This window comes from Mytilus trossulus, chromosome 13, assembly GCF_036588685.1.
Source record: "Mytilus trossulus isolate FHL-02 chromosome 13, PNRI_Mtr1.1.1.hap1, whole genome shotgun sequence".
NCBI lineage: Eukaryota > Metazoa > Mollusca > Bivalvia > Mytilida > Mytilidae > Mytilus > Mytilus trossulus.
Genome location: NC_086385.1, coordinates 10363456 through 10382596, shown reverse-complemented (window position 1 = coordinate 10382596; position 19141 = coordinate 10363456). Strand labels below are relative to the sequence as shown.

The following is a 19141-nucleotide window of genomic DNA, read 5'->3' as shown; positions in this document are numbered from 1 at the left end:
TTGGTCATTGTTGGATATTTCTCTCAATGGCATCATACGACAGTTTTGATAACGCTTTATTCTGTCATTAGCTAGCATTTTCACACAAGTATACGTTTATTAAAATGCTCACATGTCAGGTGAATGTTGCTATCATAAAAATAGTTATGAGTTGACTTTGTTTATCCACACACAAGGGGTCTGATGAAAAATGAATGTTCTGTCGTAGCAAATCAAGGCAACAATATTGGAATACCGCTGTTAGTCCAGTCAATATAGCATAAATTTGACCCTAACCCGAAAGTAATTGGAACAGAAGATTTTTAAGCTTTAATCTTTAGCATAATACCCCAAATATATATAGAAAAAAGTCCCATAAAATCTAACTTGAGGAAGACTAAAAAAAAATCACCATTTAGAATTCCTATGGAGATTTGCATTGAAAAGGGAGATAACTCTTGCAAAAAAGGCAGAAATATAAAAAAATATTGATACAAAATTATTACTTTACTGCTTCTATTCATCAGAATGTATTGATTTTTGATTTTTTAGCGGTCTTTAGTGTATAACAAACAACTCTAACGGTGTTTTCATATCTTTTATCAAGCTATAATCTAGATTTCATAATTCATTAATTGACCATTTATTGAATTTTTCAACATGTCAAGGTAAAGAATCTCAAAATTAATCAAAATAATTAATCATGTATACTTCTTTTTGTGGTTTAGAGTTTCTTTAGATAAGTAAGTTGCTGAAACAATATAATATACAGGTATAAACATTACCAAATTTTCACATTATTTTTTTCTAAATAGTCACAAAGCTTCAAATTTGCTATTTCTTTAATGAAATATGCATGAATAAAATAAAACTACTTTCATAACACTTCGGTTTTGTACATTTCATGAACAGAAGATCATATAATTTAGTCAAATTAAAAATGCTGATTTTGAGTTTTCCTCAAGTTAGATTTTATGGGACTGTTTTCTGTGTATATTAAGGGCATAATGCTATAGATTAGAACTAAAACATTTTCTGTTGCAATTAGTTTGAGGTTAAATCTTAGATTGACTGGACTATGTTCAGTTATCATAAATCCAATAAGCGAAAACAAATCAGGTTCACAAACCAAAACATATGAAAGCTTATATTTTTTCTTATTTTACAAAAGTTGGGTCAAGTTTGAGGAGGAACTAGAGGAGGATGGAAAACGATGGTCCAAGCCGCACGTGTCATCATTGAGTATGCAGTATCTAACAGAGTTACATCTGATTGTAACAGCCAATCCAGTGCTGCTAGACCTAGAAGCGACATCTATGCACGAAATAGTAGGTAAGAAGGAAGTAGAGTGGCCCCTTAAGAGGATGTCTAATACTGCATTCACACGTAATTCGAATTCGATTCGCATCAACTTATTCGAACTAGTTTAATTAGCATCTGAAACGTTTCACGTTCTAACGTAAATTCGAATTCGAATTGAAATACGCGTCAATTCAATTTATAATCCGCACGACATAACTTTTAATTCGTATTAACAAAAATGTACGTGTAAACAAGGTATAAGGAATCACATAATCACAAATTGTTTACCAATAAAATCACATAATTACCTACACGTAATTACATCCTCAATTCCAGAATTTTATTATCTTTGGCTTATTTTCAGAATTTTTTCATATGTTGCTTAATTAAGTCATCTATTGCATGATACCAGAGTTTATCATCTGTTGCTTAATTCAAGAATTTTATCATCTTTTGCTTTTTTCCAGAACTTTATCATATGTTGCTTATTTCGAAAATTTAAGCATCTTTTGCTTAATAGCAGAATTTTATCATCTTTTGCTTGATTCCAGAATGTTATCCTTTGTTGCTTAATTCAATTATTTTATCATTTGCTGCTTAATTCAAGAATTTTATCACCTTTGCTTAATTCAAGAATTTTATCACCTTTGCTTAATTCAAGAATTTTATCACCTTTGCTTAATTCAAGAATTTTATCACCTTTGCTTAATTCAAGATTTTTATCATTTGCTGCTTAATTCCAGAATGTTATCATCTTTTGCTAGCTTCCAGTATTTCATCATCTTTTGCTTATTACTAGAATTTTGTCATCTGTTGCTTGATTTTAGAATTTTGTCATCTTTTGCTAGATTCCAGAATTTTTTTAGCTGTTGCTTGCTTCAAGATTTTTATCAACTTTGCTTGATTCAAGATCTGTTGCTTGATTACAGATTTTTATCATCGTTTGCTTGATTTCAGATCTGTTGCTTGATTTCAGATTTTTATCATCGTATGATTGATTTCAGATCTGTTGCTTGAACATTGGTCCAGCGATGGTACTTTACAGCCGTTATTATTGAACCACGTCAGAACTGTTCTCTTAAAGAAACATAAACACAAGACGCTTCATAAACATCTTCATAACATTCTGCCAAAAAGTCTGCCAAAGATACGATCGGGGGTACAATTATCCGAAAATCATAGTCAGAGTGAAGACGAAGACCGAGATACCCCGAATGAGTCAAAAAGTCACACAAATCGTAAGTACTGTTTTTAAGTAGACAGTTATCTCCCAGGCATCAAACGGGTAAACAAATCAAGGTGTTTTACTTTAATTGCATTCTAAAAACTTCATTTGTTCATTGGTGGATATTTTTCAAAGTTCAAACCAAATTTTAATATCAATCGAAGAAGTTAGTAAAAGTATTTAACTTAACAATTTACCATAAATAGGATATTTTCTAATTTCAGAGGCATATAACCATTCTGAATCTACCGAATCAATAGACAATACTGAAAACGGAACATCCGATCACAAAAACGAGGTTGGACTTTCGGATGGGGAGGTAAACGTTTTTGTATTATTATTAAAGTTGATCAAAGAAGACGAGACATTTATCTTTTGAAAATATGTAAAATTAAGGAATTTATCTTCCTTGTGCACATTTTCAATGTATTTTTGTCCGCTATAATTTCAACTGGTTATACTATTTAACATGTACTTTACCTTTCTACATTGGCTAGAAGTATAGGGGGAGGGGGTTGATATCTCATAAACATGTTTAACCCCGGCGCATTTTTGCGCCTGTCCCAAGTCAGGAGCCTATGGCCTTTGTTAGTCTTGTATTATTTTAATTTTTTGTTTCTTGTGTACAATTTGTTATGGGGCCAGCCAAAGGACGCCTCCGGGTGCGGGAATTTCTCGCTACATTGAAGATCTGTTGGTGACCTTCTGCTGTTGTTTTTTTCTATGGTCGGGTTGTTGTCTCTTTGACACATTCCTCATTTCCATTCTCAATTTTACATATTGTTCTATACATATATGTCAATTTTTTTAATAAATTTAAACATTAATTTGAAGAAAAAAGTATTCAGAGAATCATTATTCTGCTTATATGTACAGTAGATTTCTCTAAATTAAGTAGACGAGACAAATTTTCGTCTTTATATATTTTTGATATCAATTAACAAATCACAAGATAACAATTTTAAATACTAAGTATGATTGGAATTTACTGTAAAAATACATTGCTACACCTAATAGGAAAAAAACACCCAAACACTTCTTTTACTTTAGAGGGTATTCTAAGTGTATCATCGTCTCAGTAGTCGACACTTCTGTACTGACATGATCCACATCAACGTTAATCATTTTAAAAGTGTCTGTTTATAAATCCATAACTCATTAAGAAACTCTGGTTTAAACTCCTTCTGGTAACTGGACCTGAGCTAAATGTTGTTCCTAATTTAAGACCTGTTTTGTTCATACAGCTCTTCAACTGTTAGAGATCTTTTTACATCCTTGACTTTCAAATATTCGTCTTTGTGCGTTCCTGGCCTTTAAGGCATAAAACTTTGCTCAGTACTCTGAGCACAAAAATGATGCTCAATCATGAAATCCAGCAATTTGATTTGTTGCTTTTCGAGTCTGAGTACAAAAATCATGCTCGAAAGTTTTATGACCGTGAGGCCTGGTCAAGGAAAATCAGGTCTATGTTGTTTTTTAGGTGTAAAATTTAAAAAGTATTGTTTTCATGTTTTTTTAGGTTTTGGTACATATGGTATTTTCAAAATAAAGTAACAAAAATATCAAATTCTAAGAAAATTCAAACTGGAAAGTCAGTAATCAAATGGCAAAATCAAAAGCTATAACACATCAAATGAAGAGATAACAACTGTCATATTCCTGACTTTGGTACAGACATTTTCTTATGTAGAAAATGGAGGATTAGACCTGGTTTTAAAGCTACATGAACCTCTCATTTGTACGACAGTCGCATACATTTCGATTATATTGACAACGAAAGTGTCTACATAGAAAAGGCCTTAACTAGGTTAGGAATATGACGGTCGTTATCCATTTATTTGATGTATTTGAGCTTTTTATTTGTTTTTTCTTGCTGAACGTTTTGAATATTTCCTCAAAGTTCAGTATTTTTGTGTTTTTACTGACTATCTAGTTACATTTTTTATTATCAGAGGAATACGAAGTTTAAGAAGAAGATACCACCGGGTTCTGAAGTAATGAATATTATGGTAGGGGAAGTCGAAGGTTTGATGGGAAATCTGTGTGCTTTTGTACGACTACAAACTGCTAGTGATATTGGAATGATAACAGAAGTTGATCTACCAACTCGTTTCCTGTTTATTTTACTGGTTCCAAAAGGGAATTTGGAACCAGCAGAGGAAGCTGCTCGATGTATGGGAACACTGATCACAGATGACGTAAGTAATTAAATGGATACAACCAGGGACGAGATTGAGATTTCGAAGTAAGGGAGACTAAACTAAATTGACCGTGTCGTACAAGGCGAAAAATAATTGCTGATTCTCTATTGTTTATTTTTATACTAGGAGCAGAGACACGTCTGACAAATGAACTCATCATAGATACCAGGATTGAAATTATAGTGTATTTGCGCCAGAAACGTGTACAAAAGACTCATCAATGACGTTTAAATGAATATTAAGAAAAAACGAATTCAACTATTTACTTTTAAATTTCAATACTGTTTTAAATGTCCTCTTTGTTAAATTTCAACTTTTTTTTTAATGATAAATACAATATCTTTTTAATCATCTTTAGATAAGATAATCATGATTATAAGGTCAATAAAAATATCCCTTAGTTTGTTTACTATGAGTTTACAAATTCAATTTGCATTATTTTTCAAATCTGATAAGTGAAAATAATTTTTTTAGGGTATTCAAATACAAATTAAACAAAACAAACGATATCAACGTTTTAAGGTTAAAGATTGTTTATGTTTGTTTGTGTGTGGGACTCTATTTTCTACATTTTTGTAATCAGCATAATATCGAGATAGACAGCTTTTATAAGTAGAGGGAACCAGAGTTCCCTGAGAGAACCACCGATCTTTGATAGAAACACTGGCAATCATTGTAAAAAAATATTAGAGTCGAGAGCACCTGCCCTGTGTGCGATTCGAACTCACATCCTCATTGTTGTACAGCATAATCACTGTAGACAACTTATCATTCGATTAATGACAATCAATGCTACTTATATTAGATATAAGATATTAAAAAGAAATTATATTGTTCTATACCATGGTGTATATGAAAGGTATAAATCAAGGTTGATATTGATATCGATAGATGAAGATTGACAGATAACAACATGGATGAAAAGTGAAACAAGAAAATGTCAAAAACATGAACAACACACCTTGAAACACTAAACAGATCGAGTAATACGAATACAGTAGGAAATAGAAAAATGAAAAAGTTATTCTGAATGAAATCCTTTGCTTTAGATTTTTAGGGAGGTAGCATACAAGGCTGAATCAGAGATAGATATATTAACCGGAATTCAAGAATTTACCAGTCAAACAACAGTTCTGCCACCTGGATGTTGGAATCCATCTACAAGAATAGAACCTCCGGATACTTTACCAACAAAGGTTTGAATGAGTGGATCAAATTATGTTTCGAAATTCTGAAATATAGTTCATTCCTTCCACGTTTTCAAATTGAAAAAACATTTTTTTAGGCTAATCAATATGCAAGAATGTGTCTTTTATTGACTATGAAAAATCACTCGCGTATCTTTGTAAAAATGTTGCATTGATTTACAGTATTTATAAAATGTCCTGAACTAAATCAGGAATATGGCACTTGCTATAAAATAATTTGTTTCTATGTATGTTGACGTTTGTTTTTGTTGTACATTTTTTTACTTCAGTGTAACTGTTGTTCCGGTAGTTTCTTTTCGTTACCCTCATTTTCTTTAAACCAGGAATTGTTCTCTCAATGACGTTTAAACACCTGGATACTACTGTTGCCTTTACTAGCCCTAATGTATGACCAATTTTAATTATCGATACTAGTAGTACCTTTCTTATAGTTTCAAACTGTAAAGAGTTTGCAGATTTTTTTTATAAGTACTGTAAGTTATCTTTTGTATTATTATTTAAACAAGTTGTTTTCTATGTCAGTGCTGTATGTGTGGTAGTATATCTCAGTATTATTGGCTAGTTTTAAAACTAGTTGTTTCTGTTGGATTTGTCGATATAACGCGTACGGAACTAAAAATAAACTAGATAGCTATACAACCCACTATTTCCGTACATAAAGAAAGGCATATCCAAAGTCGGGAACATGAAAGTTGATTTTCCAATCATGATGTTGTTTGAAATAGTCGAGCGTTTTGATGGGATCAAGATAATGAAACTGGAATGCGTATAAGATAATATTTACATACAGTATAATATTGATAAAACATCGGAACATTGTAGCATTTTCCATTTGATTAGGGACATTACGTTTTGAATTTTCCTTCAGCAGTTTTCCTAAATATTTGCTTAAAGTTTTCTTATTTAAATTTGCAGGAGACTCGAAAAGCAGGTCAATCCTTTAAGAAGAAAGAACCCCAAACTCATATAGATGCCACCCTGCAAAGAACTGGCAGGTAATACTTATATAAATGATATACTCTTCAAATGGCATACCGGTAAAAGACACGGCAATTGTCTTGATTATTAACAAACACAATTCAAACATTGATAACCTTACAACTTTCTGTCACCTCCTTTTTCAAAAGTTAATAATGTAATTGTCAGCAATATTTTACCGGTGTTCAAAATTAATAAATGGATTGAGAGAAAATAAATTGGGGCTACAAACTAAAGCATAGAGACACACCGAAATTATAAGATGAAAACACAGGAACAACATCAACAACAGAACACTGAGTTGCATCAAAAGCAAAAGCCAAGTTATCCTCCAATGATGGATGATTTAATCTTGTGAAGGTGACACTAACCACAACGACAAAACAAATGTTGATCGTAAAGTTTTCAGAAAAGTTTGACAAAATATTTATTAGTAATATGATTCTATCATAGTCTTTGACAAAAATAAAAGTTAAAACAAAACCAAACACGTTAAGGGAAATATTTCATGAGATACATAGCAGTTTGACAAACACTGACTTCGATCATTGAGATGCTTGATATTTGCCTAACAACAGAATGTTATTGTGTACAGGACCAAACACCTTCATCCAGTGGCAGTATGTTTGTTTTTAATTTTACTGAACATCTGATGATTCCATTTTGTACTATGTTATTAGAAGTGTAAAAAAGATAATGCAATACGTTCCTGATGGACAAACTTCGGGGTCAGTGGTTTTAGAAATTATCACCCAAATGATTCAATGAAATGAAAGGGTAAGTAGATTCTGCTCAACCTGTGGCACCTTACGTGATACTAATGTTATTACAAATCATGTAAAAAAATTAATTACCTAGACCAAATTCGTGAAATGCACGTTGTTTGCATGATCGTATGTTGCATACTCTCATAAAATATAATGGACTGATTTTCAGGTTATTTGGTGGTCTTGTGGCAGATGTTAAGAGAAAACTACCCTGGTATAAGAGTGACTTTACGGATGGATTACATATTCAGTGTTTTGCGTCATTTATATATTTATTTCTAGCGACTTTGGCACCAAATGTGACCTTTGGTGGATTACTTGGAGACGAAATTGATAATTTTATGGTATTGTTTTAAATGGATTAGAATTATTTATGATACACTTTTGTATATTCTCTTGAATGAAAATTAACAAAAGAATCATACGCTTTTCAGACTTGTCATTTGAAAATGCAAAACATAACTTATTATTGCAATTTTACACCAATTTCTAGCAATTCATATACGTTGAACAACAATAAAAAATAGATGTGACTTTCACTCCAAAAACATAGTATTATGTGCGAAATAAATACATCATGTAAAGAGATGGGCAGCGTTTTGGAAATGCTGATACTTATTTGCAATTTCAAATTGAACAATAAAATAATCAGATCCAACTGAACTAACTTAGCCTTATTTACCTATAAATCGAACCAGATGAAGTTAATCAAATCCAGTCGTTTTTCTATACTAATTACACATTTCAATTAACGTAAAATAAAAGAATAATTTGATCGTTTTTGTTTTCGTGCATTTATTGGGAAAAAATATGTAAGTAACTGCATGCACTCGTGTAGCGTAAAGCAAAATCAAAAAAAAAACCAACCACAGAACTCCGAGGAAACCCAAATCGGAACGTCCGTAATCAAACGGCAAGATCGAATGATAAAATACATCAAACGAATGGACAACAACTGTCATATACATGACTTGTTACAGACATTTTCAAATATAGAAAATGGTCGACAAATAGCGCCAAACCCTTCACTTGTTCTGTTATAAATACAACGATGCGTGAACAAAACAGACATAATAGGTATATAGTCAAAATATTGTTACAGCATACATTACTGTTTTACAATCTCAAATCAAACAAAAAGTTACAAAAAATCACAAAAAGCATCTATCAAACTGAAAGTAAACGCGTGCATTCATGTAGTGTATCTTTATATCCCAGGGACCAATGGAGTGTATATTAGCCGCGGCTATAACTGGTGTGGTGTTTGCCTTATTTTCTGGTCAGCCAATGAATATCTTAGGAAGTACAGGTCCAATGTTGGTATTAGAAATGATACTGTATAACTTTTGCGTGTAAGTATTACCTACATTTCTTATTTACAGTGAAACCTGTTAAAACCAAAATGCTCAAGAAAAATCGGTATTGTATTTAAAAATCAAGTTTCCATGGACTAAGAACCTAAACCTCAAACTAATTGCAATAGAAAATATTTCAGATCTTATCTTTAGCCTAAGCCCAAAATATACACAGAAAAAAGGGCCATAACATCTTACTTGAGGAAAACTCAAATTTTGCATTATAAATTTCTTATTGAAAATCCATTAAAAAGGGAGATTACTCCGTAAAAACTATTTTTGCTTATTTAGAAAATGGTGGATTTAGACTTGTTTTAGAGTTAGATAAACAACCAATTTATATTTCAGTAGCATACAGTCTCATTATATTTACAACAATGTGAAATCAAAACAAACAGACGGAATAGGTTAAACAAATGCATTTTACAGTTTCGGTAAAATTTGTCAATAAAGGCTAAAAAGAACAAAAACAAAGATATAACAGCGTTGCAATACTGCATGTTACAGTGTATTTCCTTTTCTTAAGGGACCTTGATGGCTGAATGGTCGAAATAGTTATTACTGTAAACAATAGCCAGTCAACACTGAGGTTGTTAAATCGAATCCTCCTCGTACGTGTAACTGGACTTCTATCTTGATTGAAGTAAATTGTCAGTTTTCTTATCGAAGGTCGCTATTTTTGCCCTGGCACTCCAGCTTCCTGTACATATACAAACTGGCCGTCATGAAATAGAACGTTTTCCGTGCTTTTAAAATGGCGTTAAAACACTAAGGGGACTACCATTTGATATTCTGGGGCGGGGGGGGGGGCAGGATGGTTTGTTTTTGATCGGTTATTCATTTTTGTAAACTAAGAGGACAGATTATTCATTTTCTGCACTATTGAAGCAAGATTTGTCATTTTCATTAAAGAAAGGGACTGATTATTTATTTTCAAAACTATCATGACATTATTTACAAAATTCGAAAACATACAATTTTTTAAATATTTGTTAATTATGAATAATACATGTATAGTCAACAAATGGTCAAGTTATTGTTTACCATTTAATCAAAATAAATCATTATCGCCTTTAGAAATTTTAAGAATCCAGATGTTCGTCATAACCTCAGACACATATATATATACTTGTGTACAAGAGGACCATATATACAAACATATCAAGATAATACAAAGCGAGATAGGACCAACGAAACACAAATACGTAGTAAATTATAAAAGACAATTGGTATAATTAGATTAAATATTTAAATTTATACTTTTCTTCAGGAAATGAATAATTTATATTCCCAACTAATATACATGTATTGGATACATACATACATAGTATTAAAGTTTGATTTTACCTAACCTATGTCAAAAGTATTGTCAATCATATTTCGCCATGCGGAGCAAGTCAGGTAATTTATTTTCAAACAACCAAAGGACAAACCATTTTTTTTTGTGACTATCAAGGCTGACTTATTTATTTTCAAAATCCTCCTGACCCCATCCCCCCCCCCGCCCCAGAATATCAAATGGTCGTCCCCTAAAAATAAAACAATTAAACCCTTTCTTTACTATAATGAGTAATATAATAATCATATATTTGTAAAATAAAAAGGCTTATTCATTTTGCAGTGACAGAGATTGGGATTATATGCCTTTCAGATGCTGGGTTGGAATATGGATAGCATTTATAATTTTCATTATCGTTGCACTAGATTTAAGTGCGTTAGTTCGATTCATCACCCGTTTTACAGAAGAATGCTTCGCTTGCCTTATTGCACTGATCTTCATTTTCCAAGCATTTGAAAATTTAATTAAGATTGAAGACAAGTATCCAATTCATTTCCATGCATCATTAACTAATTCATGCGTGTGCGAAAACTTTACAATACCGTATAATAGATCAACTAATTTTAATGTGTCCGGATATACAACGAACATGTCAAGCAGAAATGCGCATGACAGGGATTTCAATATTTCGTTCCATGATGCGGGTACTATAAACAATAGTGTGCTTCCAACTTACTGTTCTGAATATGGCGGTAATCTTACCGGAAGTGGATGTGGCGACAAACTGTATGAGCCGAATGTGTTCTTTATGTCGTGTTTGCTTTTCCTAGGAACATTTGGAATTGCAATATTTTTAGTTAACATCAAGGGAGGAACGTTTGCTACTGCAACGGTAAGATTTGTCAGTTTTTTTTCAATTTCTGAGTTTGACTGTCCCACTGGTATCTTTTGTCCCTCTTTTGAATAAGAACCGAACTTTTTATCTCATTTTCGGGACTATGAAAAAAATCATCGTAAAAGAAGAAACAAGAGAAAAAAAACCGCTCAAAAACGCAGCGAAGGAAGATACGCATTGTATTGGCTAAAATTAATAAGGTGAAAGTGAATAGTCGACAAAACACATTTTGACTGAAGATCTTATATGGAACCCAAATTTTTAGTGGGACTGGTGTAGATCAGATTTTGTTGTTTTCTTTTCTTTGTATGCCATAGTGATGCAAGATTAAATACGACTTATGAATTTGATTGTCCTTTAACATATGTCATTACAAAACCGTAGGTGAACGTTCTCAAGACATGTTACCAGGTCTTTTTGTAGGAGAGGCAACAGTCAAATCATTAACGTTAATGTGAACGTAGTTTACTAATGATCAAACATCATGAATCAAGGTTAACAATGTTATAATCTCATGCACTCCAAAGTAGTGCGACAAACTCCTGATATGCATGCATCACCTACTATGCGATTATACACTTCTACTTATTAGTTATCAAAGGTACCATGATTATGATTTAAAATGTCAGACGCGCTTTTTGTCTTCAAAAGACTCATCAGTGACGCTCAGATCAAAATAGTTGTAAAACCAAACAAGTACAAAGTTGAAGTGCATTGAGGACACTTAATTCCAAAAAGGTGTCAATATTATAATCATGTGAATGGACAGGAAAAATCGTTTTATGAACCACACATATTTCTGAAAGCTGAGAAGTTATGACAGCGTTCAGGAAGCTTTGAAAGAGATAACTCTTTTCTTTTAGTTATATTCCTCTTAGTTTTTTTTTAGTTCCGTACATTTCATTAGTACATGTTATAAAAAAGCAGTTTTGTTGAAAATGTTATTGATTTTTGATCGATTACTTGTCTGGAATGCTAATATAGTTTTTCTTTCTTTTTTTCCTGTCTCGCTTTATATTTTCGCTCAGTTATATAATGCTTATTATTGTAGGTAAGGCGTACTATCAGTGACTTTGGAGTTCTACTGTCCATCATATCTATGGTTGTAGTTGATGCTTTAGTTGGCGTTCCGACACAAAAACTATCAGTTCCTGCTGAGTTTAAGGTATGCATGTTTAAACATATTTATTCATAGTGGATCGGGAAACAAATTTTGCAACTTATATTAATTCCTTTCCACTTTGCGGCCTTGTATCGGCATTGACCTGCTCTTTTTCGAAATCTACAAGGGCGCTTCAACGTGCAAGATATATGGCTTTCGTTTAACACGGGTCAGCAATTCATTGTACCTTCCGACGGCAAATTTTTGGTTTCTCAAGACCATACTCGCAAATGGTGTCAAGGGAGAGCCGAAAAGTTAGTCCCTGAAATTTCATCCCGGAATGGGAATCGAACCAGGAATCTTTGTGTAAGTAGTCCGATGTACTAATCACTATACCAAGGCTCTCTATTTTGGTATGCATGATATTGAGGTTTTGTTGATAAAGAGCACGGCACGGATAATTAAAAATCTTTTCTTTGAAACAATTTTAAAGCTATTAATGATATTTCTCGACAAAAAGTCAATTAACAACAATACGAAAGTCCGAGGAAATTTCTAAACGGAAAGTACCTACGCAAATGGGAAAATAAAAATTCATACACATACAACGAATGGATAACATTTGTCATATTCCTGACTATGTATAGACATTTCCGTAGGTAGAAAATGGTGGATTATACCTGGTTTATAGGAGTTAAACCTCTAACTAGTATGACAGTCGCATAAAAAACGTTATATTGACAAAAAGGAACGTTAATAAACATATTGAGTCAAATCTCTACATAATTATAGGGAACAAAATTAATACTTATTTATTAGTACAAGTGGTCGCCGTCTTGCAATGCCACGCACAAGAAATTATCAGAACAAATATCTGTCGATATATGACAAATATAAGAAGGAAAAATTATGAAAGCGAGAAATAAAGAAACAGCTTGTTAACATTTTAAAGGCTAGTAACACACACTGTGGATTCATTTATTTCGTTGGTATCAATTTGCGTGGATTGCCAAAAAAATGAATATTCGTGGTTTTGCCAAAATCTGTATACAAAGCTTATCAAAATATGTTATTCGTTGAACATTTGAACTCGTGATTAATCTGTTACCACAAAATCAACGAAAATTGTTACTCCATAAATAATAAAGAATCCACAGTACTGTGGATTTTATTTTCGATGGATACTAATTTTCGTGGGTTTCGTTGGTATAGGTGAACCATCAATTCAAATGTTTCACAACCTACAATTTTCGACAGGCTGTCTATGCGACGTTGGCGAAACCATGAAATCATATATCCGCGAAAATTAATATTTTCCTCAATCCTCGAAAATTGATACCCACGAAAAAAATGAAAAACCCACAGTAACATTTATTTTAATTTCAGCCTAGTAATGCTGCCCGTGGCTGGTTCATCAATCCCTGGAGTGATAAAAATCCCTGGTGGTTGATATTAGTAGCAGCTATCCCAGCACTACTGACAACAATCCTGATATTCATGGATCAGCAAATAACAGCTGTTATCGTTAATCGACCAGCTCATAAACTTAGGGTTTGTTTAATTCTTATCAATCTGAATAGTTAAGGATGTACTTATTAGAGGTTTTGGAAAAAGTGTCAAATGTTCGGACTCCTTGTTGTTTTTAACACATTATTTACATGTAAGACTTAATAGCTCATAAAAGGTCATCTCACAAAATTTAAGCTAATTCTTGATTTTCTTTCTTTGGATTTGAGACCCAAATAACCAATACAAATATAAGGTTAAAGTCAGAGTCAGCCTTTTCCCGCCATCTTTTATTATAATCAAATATCTTGAAAAGGAGCTCCATGACTTATCAATATATTGATCTTATTTTGATTCTAAACTATTACTCTTCAAGCTTAAAGTATCAATTTTGAATTTTTCATTTATTTAATTTTACCTTAGATTACCTGAGTACATCATTAACCTTTTTTCAACTGATTTTTATATTTTGTTTTTATGTTTTATACAGCGAAATCGACAGAGCGTTTGCACAAGGGTTACGATATATGTGGGTTTACGAGGCAGGAATATTGTATCAGCTTTTATTATGTAAATCTATGAGTCTGCATTGCGTTTTTATATATATATCATGGTGTTGTTTACAAAGCGAAAAAAGCTTCATTTTAGAATCAGACTTAAACATTTTTTTAAATTTTGTATCTTGATTTTAATACCAACCTTCAAACCTCTCTTTGTATTTTAGAAAGGAGGAGGCTACCATTTAGACATGCTCATTCTTGGTATATTGATAGTTGTTCTCTCGTTATTTGGACTTCCATGGTATGTTGCAGCCACCGTGTCGGCGCTGGCGCACATAAAGAGTTTAACAAGAGAGTCAGAATGTGCTGCTCCAGGAGAGAAACCAACGTTTCTTGGTGTAAGGTAATAAAGAAGCTTAATCATGGACAGGGAACAAATAGCCCAATGAAGATAATCAAACATAAATATGAGAGTCTAAAATAATAGATAAAGCATGCACAACAAGTTAGAAATAACAAGAATATTCAACAACAGAAAACTGAAATATTTAATGATATGTCGATGATAACGGTCATAGGGAAGTGACTGTCAAAGTATCTTGCCTCCTAAACATAAATAGGGATATGATTGGTTAAAAGTGATCGCGCTGTTGAAGAAAATCCAAAAGACCTTGAACAGACGAAGAAATTGATAATGAACGATTTAAATAAATCCCGAAAATACATAAAAGCAAGTAGTTAATTTTGGCATTTGTTTTTGTATTGACCAATGGAAGTATATGCAGAATTTTGAAAATATAAAACACAAGATGTGGTACAATTGCAAATAAATGTCCACAAGAGACTAAAATGACACAAACATTAACAACTATAGGTCATCGTACGGCATTGAACAATGAGCAAAACAAAGCATATTGTTATCTTTATCACTTTGATAGGTCACTTGACGAAATGCTACCTGATACGATAAATTCGTTACATAGTGTGCTAGTGCCCTTTTACTATATATGATGGATTTACTGACTACATAACTATCTATGTAACTAATGATATAATGAACATGTATAAGTCAAATAACTTATGTCAGAAATATGTTCCTTTACCTAACAGAGAGTTGTATCACGTTTTGATGATACCAATGACAATGCGGTTTTGTTATCTGAATATTGATAATGTTTATAGGGAACAGAGGGTAACAGCATTACTTGTGGGAATATTGAGTGGTTTTGCTGTTCTTATAACTTCAGTTCTCAAGGTAAGCGTATTTTTTGTATTTTAGCTTAATGAAATATGTGAAAGGCTTATAACTTTTTTTATTTTTTAATAATGCATGGTTAGAGTGGGAATCGCAATCACTAAAACAAAATCGGAACAAACGTATGTATATGTTCTCCTTTGCTTTACCAGTAATATAAGTTAGGGCTATATTTACATGATTTAGTAGAACACATACTAGGAGTCGTGCACAATTTTTAACACGCACGTTGTCTGCAGTTATAAAAACACATCATCCATTAATGTTTTACGACAAAAACAATAAAATGCACGTTTCGCTCCCCTTTCTCTAAGATGGATTGCACAAATATCTTGCATGACATGTGTTGTTTGAATAATATTGATCCAAATTTCTATTTTTATAGTTCATACCAATGCCAGTTCTCTATGGTGTGTTTCTTTACATGGGTGTTGCTTCCCTGAAAGGAATGCAGGTCAGTATTGGTACAGTGTTTGTTAGTCATCTTAAAACATAATGTTGGTGGAGTAAGTGCAAATAAACAATCCAAAAAACGCGAACATCACTATGTTGTTTTGGAAAACGTTTATGTATTAAGAGTCCTCGATGCCATCCAACTTCGCACTTTATTAGCCTTTTTTTTTAACTTTAATTAAGCGTCAATAGTGAGTCGTCAGTCCTCAGTTGTTAGATGAGTGTAAAGAATATACACACACGCAGTGAAATACACGACATCCAACTAGAGTATTGTTGCATTGTTCCGTTGTATAAAATAAATGATAGAACATATATAGTCAGGGGACGTTTTTATATAGGGATCTCACTCGCAATTTGGTGTAAATAGTGAATATACCATATCACTAGCCTGCCTACCTTAAGGATGCGTTCTAATCTGACACGTGGTAGTTGCATTCAACTTTAATCTTGAATGACTAGGACTGTCAGTATTCATATCGAAAGTCGGTGATTATCACTGAGCATTTCTGCTTCCCCTATAATAAAACATGTTTATCAATACACATTCTAGCCTAATATATACCAATTTGAATATGCCGGTAGAATCTGAAGAACCATATGTTATTTCATTGTCAGTACCCTTAAATGAAAATAACGTCACAGCTATGGTTGAATTCTCATTTGTTATGACAATTTTAACCAATCACGGCGTTTTAGTATACACTTTTATAAATAATACCAAGGATACATTATATTCTGAAACGGCGAATTCATTATAATGATTTGTGTCTAATGAGGAAACCTACAAATAAAATTATACTGTCTACACTGTAGCACTGTGATTATTTAAATCAACGGTCAACGATATTAATGAACTCTAACTAACAATTGCTTTTGTTATTTTCAAATGAATACAATTGAATATTTTTACCATGGCTATTGTTTTTAATTCATTACATTTGTTTCGAAGTGACACGTGTTTTCCTCAATACAAGAGGGACAAAAGATACCAGAGGGACAGTCAAACTCATAAAAGCATAACGTACAGTTTCATTACCTAATAGAAGATTCTTTCCTTGCACATTCCAATATTGAAAACTAAAACCAGTAAATGACTATGCAACATATCAAGATTTCTTTATGTATAGGGGTACTGCATAATGATGCATCATTAGTATGATTGAGTTTCTTTTTTTTCAGCTAGTTCAACGAATAAAAATCGTATTTATTCCACCAAAATACCAGCCTGATTATGAATACCTCCGACATGTTCCATTGATGAAGGTTCATCTCTTCACATTCCTTCAAATAATTTGTTTGGGTGTTTTATGGGCTGTTAAAAGTATTCATGAGATTTCAATAATATTTCCTGTGATGGTAGGTAGTCAGTATATTTGAGTAAGTTTACATTTTAATGTTGTGTTTTTGTTGTGTAGTAGTTCTTCTCTTATATTGGATGCGTTTTCCCCAGTTTTAGTTTGTAAACCGGATTTGTTTTTTTCTCAATCGATTTATGAATTTCGAACAGTAGTACACTACTGTTGCCTGTATTTAGTAATGCTAGGAAAACAGAGGATGTTTTCTGCTCTTTATCACAATAACAAGCTGTGGAAAAGAATGTTATAATTTGATAGCATATGATAAAGGATCTAAAAAAACCGAAACAAATTAAGGAGCCATGGGTTTGTTTTTTCGAGATAAAAGATATTGAAAATTTGGGGGGAAATGATTCTCTCTTGATTTTCATTTCTTCAACATAAAAAAAAACATTTGTTATTTCCAAAACTATGATAAATATTTAATAATAATTAAAGGATTTTATTTTTATTTTCAAAGTTGACTTTTTTAACTGTAAGTAATTGAACTTTGAAAAGAAAAGAAGGGTGTAGTTGATATCTTTTTAATGACATTACATGAGGATTCCTAATATATATATATATATATATATATATCTCTTTCTCTCTTTCTCTCTCAAAAAAAGGATCTTATATCCTTGATATGTATTCCCATAAAAAAAACCAATCCAACAGAGACCAAATTACATACAAATAAAAAACTAAAGGTAACCATTCGGCTTTAAACAATGAACAAAACTCATACAGCACAGTATGCTATTAAAGGCTCAGAAACAAAAAAATGTCAAAACAATTCAACGAAAATACTAACGCTCTTATCAATGTCAAAATCGATGAACGAAAAAAAAAATGATATGCAGCAACGACCATTGCATTGCATGATAAGACTTAGGACAGGCATTTACAGCATATGACGGGGTAAAACACTACCCTAACCTGGGATAGTGATGTAAGAGCACACCATATCAATAAAGACGTATCTTGCTTAACGGATTGAAATAACAAAAAAAACTAGTTTATTCCTGACGATATATGAACAAAAACAAATATGATATAGGAAGATGTGGTGTGAGTGCCAATGAGACAACTCTCCATCCAAATAACAATTTAAAAATTAAACCATTATAGGTTAAAGTACGGCCTTCAACACGGAGCCTTGGCTCACACCGAACAACAAGTATGAGTATGTTTGTTTTTTAATTACTTTTATTAGTAACGAGCTGAATCGAAAATAATACACACAGCAGATGATAATGTTATATTCGTTGGTAATTCTGGTGCCTAGTTTATTCAAATTGAATGTTTAACAGATAATCACTAATCGCTTAGATCACCTTGAATTTGTTTGAAATCGATGTCGTAGATTTTCTAACGAGCACAGGAAATAAATTAACCTTGCAAAAAACGAACTACTCTCTCTATTTTATAGCAATATTACCATGACTTGAAGCAAATGTAGCAGAATGTATTATGTATTCGTTATAATCATAGTTAATAATATATTAAGTATTTTCATCGGATATAAGATAATCATTCATTTTCTTTTCTCAAAAGGTTCTAGCAACATGCTTTGTGAGGAAAGGGATGGATTATTTTTTCTCAGAGCATGAATTAAAATGGTTAGACGGATCACCACCTAAAAAGAAGGAAATTGAAAATGAAAAACATATTGTAAATATTACATAAAGTTATGAGAAATTATTTGTAGACATGCGCATCTTGTGAAATCGATAAGTTGTCATTCATGTACTTCGGATATCAATATGGTCGTGTATCTAAATATAGTTTTCACTGTGAAC

General features: G+C 32.3%; 1 protein-coding gene across 1 annotated transcript in view; it reads left to right on the top strand.

Moving 5' to 3' along the window:
* LOC134694774 (electrogenic sodium bicarbonate cotransporter 1-like) overlaps positions 1–19141 on the top strand; it is a 29934-nt gene that overhangs the window by 8198 nt on the left and 2595 nt on the right. Inside the window, exons 3-18 of the mRNA XM_063555827.1 lie at positions 1151–1311; positions 2286–2519; positions 2731–2825; positions 4459–4704; positions 5757–5903; positions 6831–6910; positions 7830–8004; positions 8879–9012; positions 10637–11186; positions 12241–12354; positions 13678–13842; positions 14522–14700; positions 15480–15552; positions 15938–16006; positions 17188–17364; positions 18897–19013. Of these exons, the coding sequence (XP_063411897.1) occupies positions 1151–1311; positions 2286–2519; positions 2731–2825; positions 4459–4704; positions 5757–5903; positions 6831–6910; positions 7830–8004; positions 8879–9012; positions 10637–11186; positions 12241–12354; positions 13678–13842; positions 14522–14700; positions 15480–15552; positions 15938–16006; positions 17188–17364; positions 18897–19013 (2716 nt within the window). The remainder of the gene's footprint in view (positions 1–1150; positions 1312–2285; positions 2520–2730; positions 2826–4458; positions 4705–5756; positions 5904–6830; positions 6911–7829; positions 8005–8878; positions 9013–10636; positions 11187–12240; positions 12355–13677; positions 13843–14521; positions 14701–15479; positions 15553–15937; positions 16007–17187; positions 17365–18896; positions 19014–19141) is intronic.